This window comes from Nycticebus coucang, chromosome 16 (genome assembly GCF_027406575.1).
Source record: "Nycticebus coucang isolate mNycCou1 chromosome 16, mNycCou1.pri, whole genome shotgun sequence".
Taxonomy (NCBI): Eukaryota; Metazoa; Chordata; class Mammalia; order Primates; family Lorisidae; genus Nycticebus; species Nycticebus coucang.
Genome location: NC_069795.1, coordinates 64,920,744 through 64,929,024, shown reverse-complemented (window position 1 = coordinate 64,929,024; position 8,281 = coordinate 64,920,744). Strand labels below are relative to the sequence as shown.

General features: G+C 37.2%; 1 protein-coding gene across 1 annotated transcript in view; it reads right to left on the bottom strand.

Annotated features, from left to right (window-relative positions):
* Positions 1-3,893: 3,893 nt before the first annotated feature.
* The window catches only part of GAP43 (growth associated protein 43), a 96,939-nt gene continuing 92,551 nt past the window's right edge, over positions 3,894-8,281 (bottom strand). The window contains exon 3 of the mRNA XM_053565629.1: positions 3,894-4,588. Coding sequence (XP_053421604.1) covers positions 4,500-4,588 — 89 coding nt within the window. The 3' untranslated portion in view covers positions 3,894-4,499. The remainder of the gene's footprint in view (positions 4,589-8,281) is intronic.

The following is an 8,281-nucleotide window of genomic DNA, read 5'->3' as shown; positions in this document are numbered from 1 at the left end:
CAGACTATAGATAGTATAAGGTGAAATCTGTAAATGTTATTGTTTAATTCTAGGTTGGAAAGTATGGATTATTTTTGTCTTTTCTATTATTTATATTTTCTACTTTTCTACAATGAAATAGTATCATTTGGGTAATTAAACCATAAAATTAGCTTAAAATTCTTATGACAATCTCCTGAGCTTCTGTAGCCAGATCTTAAGTGATGCGAATAAACTGACAGAACGTTTCTCCTGAATGAAGGCATCTCGCTCCACTGAGTGTGTATTTAGTAAGGTGCCATCTGTGACATTAAACATGCTGTAATTACCAACAATGGCGCATACCTGTAAGAAAACAAATCAGGAAAATGTACATTCAAAATTTCCTTGCCCATTTCATAATGTTTTTTAAGAGCATTTAATGACTCATCACTCTCTTAGCTCCATTCTTGTCCTCATTTCTGATAACCGTGAATAATTTTCTAGGGAGAAATGACAAAAGTGCATTTATGCAGGAGTGAATATCTGACTGAAAGTGGATGCAGGCCTTGTCTGCATGATAGGCAGACATGGGTTTTAATCCCCCTAGGAAAACAATTAGGCAAGAGTTCTATTTGAAATTAAAGAAACTCACACTTATAATGTTTACTAGCTGACATTTATCTAGAAGGGTCAGCAGTCATTAAGTTATTTTTATAGGCAGCTTAACAGTAGCTGTGTTTCCATGACAACAGACAATGTATGGGAAGGTTTAAAAAAAAAGTTAATGGAACTTGTGGTGATCCTAATAATGCTCTATAACATCATTTATTAATCGGTTTTCCCATTGTCTGGGCTTCCATGCTGACTGCAGAACTGGTTTTCCTGGAGCTGGCCCATTCTGGGAGTAATGCATTTTTGACACTTAGAAGTGCCTTTAATCCAGGATATTGAGATAAAGAATTTGGCAATCACTTCCAGATTTCTTTTATGAGTTACATAGGGGAAGCAACCACTGTTAAGAAGAAAAAAAAAAAAGGAAGGAAGGAAGGGGAGAGAGAGAAAGGGGGGGCGGAGAAAGAAAGAAATGAAGGAAGGAAGGAAGGGAGGGAGGGAGGGAGGGAGGGAAAGAGAAAAGAAAGAAAAAGAAAGAAAGAAAGGCATAGAACACTTCAAACTGACCAAGGATAGCGCAACAGTGCAGGATTGGTTAGGGCAGTGGGCATAAGCAGCTTTATCCTTATTCTCCTCATAAATTCACAGCAGCAGGTTATTCATGAACTAAATATTATATGAAGAAAAAAGGAATCAGGATGCTTTCTAGATTTCTGACCTATGCCACTGGGTAAATGATGAAAAAGATTGGCCGATCAGCAAAATGTGGATAGGATAAAGGGAATAAAGGATTTTATTTTAGAAATCCCTTTATCTTCAAAGAGACTCAAATTGTATTACCTCATGACAACATTTTAGACCCAAATAATGCAGCTCAGTCAAAAGACCTTATTTCATAAAGATAAGGTCATGGTTTTGCTATCAATGGAATATTGGGTCTAATGCCCAGAATATGGCCTTATTTCCATTTGAAAGCATCACCTGCCAATGTTGAGGCCTTTTTTACTTGTCCTCAACCTAGTTTTTATCTTTCAAAGTAATCCAGATGTAGGTGTTTTAGAATCAATAACTTACCTTGCTTTCTGAACAGAATTTAGAATCTGTGTTGCTGTATCTTGAACAGTCTGTGCTTTCCAATGCCACCTTGACTTTGTGTGTATTGTGTATAAGTTGTAGTCACACTGCTTTGCATCAGCATGGGGGTGGAGTTAGCCCTGGTATGCCTTTTAGGGTCATTATGAGACTGTCTAATATGTCTTCCCCATCTTTAAAATTCTATTAAAGAACCAATACTCTGTAACTAGTATAAAAAGATGCCCCTAAATAAAATTTGGAAAAAAATCCCAACTCTAACATAAGTAGTAAGATCACTAAACAGTATATATTAACATAAGCTTAAAAACTCATATACTATTACTTTCAGTATAAATATGAATTTAATAGAAGAGTTTAGAACTGTGCTTTGAAGACATTGAATTGCTCCAAATTATTGAAAGACATTTGCAAGAGAAACTACAGCATTTATTCTACACATCCACCCCCCCCCCCAAAACCAAAAATCTTTCCGGTAAAATAGAGTTTCTAAAATAATACATTGCCAGACATCCTATGTGATCTGACTTCAACCCAGGGAAGATTTTCCCAACACCTTATCTGATGAGACCCCAGTCAGATCATGTTGAGTCCCACGTACTTGTTTCAAAGTCTTCAACTGAGATCATACCAACTCCGGATGAAGTCAAACTCTTAAAATGCTTTAATATATATGTTATTTATAATTTCTGATTTTTTTTAGTTGTTTCTTCCAATGAAAAATTCCACTTAGTGTCAGTGACCAAGGAAAGACCCCTTTGATCCAAGCAGGACTCATCCTTCAAGTGACAGCAGCTTTCTTTGAAGCATTAATTAAGCACCAGCTCTATATAGACCTGAGCATATTTATCAAGATATAGGTCATATTTCCTAAGATGAATTGTTTCCATGATCTTCATCAACATTAGAACTTTCTCTTTGACCCTATTTTCTCTTCCCACTTAGGAAATTCCATATGCAGATGAGCAGAGGAAGCTAAAGGGAATCCTCTGGCTAATGGGAAAAGACTAAGGGCTAGGGAAGAACATGACCTATTAGAAATCTGCACTAGAATTGATTTATAAAATTTAGGGAGGAATAAAGAGCATAAATACTTCGGGATTGAGGGACATGGTTTTTGTTTCTCCTGGGAACTGTTTACTTTCTAACAGAAGGCATTTTTTAAAAACTGGAACTGGAAGGAAAAGGACTAACAATAGATGTGACAAATGTACACCTTTTCATTATATACTGTCACTATCAGAAGGTACAATAAATATAACTAATCAAGAATCTGACAGCTGCCTTGTGTGGGCTATATAAACCCAATGGAATTTGATAAACTGAAAGAGGCAGAATGGATTGGCTCAATACTTAGGTTAAAATAAATCAACTAAACAAAGCCTAGGGATGTTTCTTAAAGTTGTGCACATCTCTATTTTATATACATATATATTTTCAGATTATATATTATATATATCTATGTTGCCAAGGCTGGACTCAAACTAATTCTTGGCTTAAGCTACCTTCCCACCTTAACTTCATAAGCAGCTGGGACGATAGGTGCATGTCTGGCTCCTCTCTATAATATTTAACTTAGAAAAATGTAAAATAACCTTTCATTGAGTAAACTAAATTCCTCTGAGTAATGAAAATGCACTTAGGTTATTTTAGTGAAGGCAAGTCCTAGTGCCTGTTACAGGCTGAGTTGTGCCCTGCCCCCCAACTCTTTAAGTCCTAACCCCAGCATCTCAGAACACGACCTTACACAGAGATATAATTTGGTTAAAGTGAGGTCATTAGGGTGGGATCTAATTCATTATAACTAGTATCCTGATTAAAGGGGACATTTGGACATAAACATAGGCATAGAGAGAAGATGTGAAGAGGCACAGAGAATAGACCGCTGTCTCCAAGGCAAGGCAAGGGGCCAGGGATGTGTCTTTCCCTCCGGGCCCTTAGGAGGAGCCAACTCTGCCAACACCTTCCAGACTTTCAGTCTCCATTGCTGTGAAATAACAAATTTCTGTTGTTCGCGTCATCAGTCCATGGTCCTTCATTACAGCAGACCTAGTAAACTAGCACAGAGCCCAACCATTCCATCAAGGACATCAGTCCTGACCGGAACCTCAGGCTTCTTCTGTGTTTTCCTTATCAGGGCTGTTGGTGTCCTGAGACATTGCAAAAGAGACCCAGATATGTCCAGCGAACTAAGGAAAAGGTGGAACAGAAACACAGAGCCACTGGTCTTTGATTACTCTCATGATTTATTAATATTCAGATTGAAAAAGGAGCCTTACAGCCGCAAGTTACGCTAATTGGCACATTTGCTTTATTTGTTTATTTTTAAAACAAACTGGGTTTTTGAATTTTTTTTTTCCTTTTTGTTCATTCCATCACATTGAAAAGGAGGAAAACAAATATGGTTTTGAATTCACTCGATATTTTGGACTCCTCAGATGAACGGAACATTGCACACACACTTGGAACAGAGAGAGAGAGAGAGAGAGGAAAGTGGACTCCCACAGGGCCACACGCACCAGATCAAAAAACTTGGTTACAGTGCAAGAATTTCCCAAAATGATTGGATCATCATTACCAAAAACTCGCCATAACAACACCAAGAAACAAAAAATGTTTAAGCCACACTGTTTGACTTGGGATCTTTCCTGCTTTTTTTTTTTTTTAAATGTTTGCCACACAGAGAGAAAGAGGGCTAGTGGGTGGGAGAGGACAGACTCACGGACGTGAGCAGGACAGGAAGGGAAACTTCAGAGTGGAGCTGAGAAGAGGGTGGGGGGAGACAGGGCTCAGGCGAGGGGAGGGCAGGGATGTGGAAAGCCATTTCTTCAAGTTCAGGCATGTTCTTGGTCAGCCTCACGTTCTTCTTCTTTACCCTCATCCTGTCGGGCACTTTCCTTAGGTTTGGTTTCATCTACAGCTTCTAAGGAAGAAAACAAGATGGGGGAGGTAGGAAAGAGAGTTAGTAGGTGGTCTCATCTGTTCATATGATGGTGCGATTCTTTATATGGCTACTATATGAGAGCTTTAAGGAAAAAAGATTATTGTTATCCCAGTTAATATAATTTCCATGTTCAGAAGAGATTACCTTCAGGAACCTATTCAATGGCACATATGGAACTTCTCATGAACAATGGAATGTTAGGGATAAGGAGTCCCTCACACCAAAATATGAAGGTGGCCTTTAACCTCTGAGCCTTATTATAATCATGGTATCCATAGCTCTGATCTTCTCTTAGGTAATCAATACCAATCTTGCATTTCTGTTCTATTATTGCCAGGATTGTGACACATACTTTATGCAGATCACAGAGCATCCATCTTAACTCCCTAATTCTTCATTTCTAGGACCAAAAAGACTAGAAAGTGAAATAGTTGAGTTTCCAGCTCCTAGGTCAGCTATGGGTGGCTGTATGACACAATGCTGGGCAGTTAGAGAATTCCTTGAAGAGGGCAGAGTTGGGTTTTGCATTTGGTTTTCTCCTATTCCTGATGATGGGAACATCAGACGATAGCTGGTGTGTAGCAGCTCTCTTATGACCATGAAGACAAAAACAACATCCACTCAGGATGGTGGAGCACAAACAAACAAACAAAATTGAGTGACTGTATCACTCCCAGACACCTTTCCTTCAGCTTGTGACAGACAAATCACTAACCTCTTTAAAGTGTTGTAGTAGTTTTCATTTTCTTGCAGTCAAGCACTTTACAACTGAATGCATATATTCATAGAGCAAGTATTGTTTTGCTTAACAAGAAGGACTTTGTGTTGTTTTGAAGGATGATTTTTTTTCCCCCTGGTTTCTCTATAGGATTCAGTTTAGGATACAAGATAGTTAACTAATATGCCAACTTATAGACAGAGAACTCGTTTACCCTAAAGTCACCTGTGTTGCCAAACAATAAACTCTTTGTGGGAAGAGTCCCCTAAACCACCCCTCAGTTGAGTGATTTGCCAGTGGGACTCAGAGGGCTCAGAACACTGTTGGATTCATCGCCATAATTAATTGCAGTGAAAGGACAAAAGGCAAAATAAACAAAGAGAAAAGTTGCATGGGTCAAAGTTCGGAGGAAACCAAGAATCAAGCTTCCAAAAGTCTAATCCCCTATGAAGTCACACAGGATGTACACAATTCTTCCAACAATGATTCATGATGACACATGTGAAACGCCATTTACTGGGGAAGCTCACCTGAGCCTACAAGCCCAGAGTTTGTACTGGGCGTTGGTGACATGGCACCTTCTGCCTAGCATGTACCAAATCCACACTCCCAGAAGGAAAACAGGTGATCAGCATAAAGCACCTTGCTTTCACAAAGATTACAGGGTACCACTCTCATCCATTAGGGAATGGTGAGAACCCTCTCAAAATCCAAGTTCCCAGATGCTAGCCAATGGTCAACTTTATAAATAAGCCCAAGGATGGTAGTCCCAGGCTTGTGATGTTAAGTCTCTCTCTCTCTCTTTTTTTTTTTTCCATGTTCTGTTGTTGAAAAGTCCTGTCATTTACACTGAAACTGTTGTTTTGCTTTTCCTCTCCTTATTAACTACCAGCTGCCTATTTTTCTTGAAAAGGCAAGCTGGAGTCAGTGAAATCTTCTTAGGCTAACAAGTTTGTATTTAATTTGAAGGTAATTCATGGGCTTTAAAAGCACTTGAGCAAGGAATGTAACTTAGCTATGCTTAGGAGATTAAACTGGCAATATTGGATAAAATTGATTTGCTATTGGGAGATGCTGAGATTAGAGAAATGGGGGCCATTTAAAAGACCATTAGAAGAGTTCATAAAAATATGTCTCTTTCAAATCAGTTAGCTAAAACATTTATTATGAAACTGAACACTTATATCCAAATAAGATCACCACTGTTAAACACATCTTTGGAATTCCTTCTTTGGACCACCTATGTAATAGCATTCTCTTAAACCTTTTAAGGAGCAAAAAATGCTTATTTTCTTGAAAATAGATATGCTTTTTAGAATCATAACAGGCTGGTCTGATAAATAAAGTAAACAGTTACTATGGGTAACTTTACCTTACAATGACCAAAATTTTTAAGTCTAATTTATTTTATAGAGTTCGTAACTCACTGTAATATATGTCTAAAATGTAGTTACTCATGTTATACTACTTACTACTACTCATTAAGATTTTTTAAGGCTGTAGCTTTCCAGGGTACCTATCAATTCTTGTAGAACCAGTGAACCAATCCAAGGTTTTGGATGAAACGAACTCAGTTCTGATCATCATAATATCTGTATCAGCTGTTATTTCCCAGGGATTACAGAACTTTGATATGCTAATAAATCATTTGATTTTCTACCAGAAGAAAGGTTCCAGATTTATTTAACTTAGCTTTATTAGGACAAAAAAGTATTGCTGTCTATTCCTTATTAGGAGACCTTCAATATATATATTTTCTTTTCAAATGCCTCTAAGTATTTTACATACAATTATTTATTTATTTGCTCAATAAGTTGTTATTGAACACTTATATATGTATTGAGGAGAAGTAGTAAAAAAAAAATCCAGCAAATATTATTGCCTTTTTAAAACCTTTCATAATATACCTTTAACAAACAATAAACTTCATAATCAGAATATTAGCAATAAGGGGGACCTTTCAGATCATCCAGTCCCTAAACCATATGCCCTTCTAGAGTAACAGCAGTACCTACTTCTGCCCTACTTTGAATACTCGGTGCCCAGCACGGGCTCTAACACAAGGAAGGCTTCTGTAAGTGTTTGTTGAGTGAAAGAATGAACGGACATCTTCACCATACAGATGAGGATGGTGAATTCTAGGTATATAAAGAAACTTTCCCTAAAGCATGTGGTTTTCTCATGATGAAGCCAGGACTTAACCCAGGTCAGTTCTTCTACTTTTCTAATTTTTCCTATTTTATCAGGTAGCCAAACTCGAGCAGCAGAGGTCAATGTATTAATTGACCATTTTATCAACTCAGCACCAGAAACAAAGTAGCTAGTGTTCACAAGGTTTTGGTAACCTACAAAAACTTCTGAGATGAAAAAAAACGATGACTTCAAAATGTAAAATTAAAATTGATGAAGTTCACTTAGATGACTACCAAAGGAAACATTAGTCATGCAACTGGAACTCAGTTCAGTTAATTATATAACATATAATGTATAATTATATAACATAATTATGTTATATATACATGTTAATTTGTCTGAGATGACAGTTATCTTGATATTATTAAATATTGAGCAAAAGAATCATCTTTGAGATTAAGGGATGACTTGTTAGCAGAAATAAAATAAATCAAGTTGGTAAATACAATTAATTTTTTACAGGCCACCAAGAGATTATGGGGAGAAACAAAATATGGAGGGAAGAAGTAATATAAAGTAACAACCTTTTATAATGACAAAAGTGGGGTAAGCTAAAAAATCCTTATGTGCAAATGAAGAAAACTATAGTCATAATGGGCCTGCTCTACCTAGCTCTACTTTGATGTGAGACTACATGAGTTTGGGAAAGATTTTAACCTCCTACAAGGGGGAATTTGTGAAGAAAATCCAAGTTTTGTATAAATGAGTCCATTGGAGCCCAAGTGTTGTAGAGAAGTTCTTAAGTTTGCTAACTTGTTCTT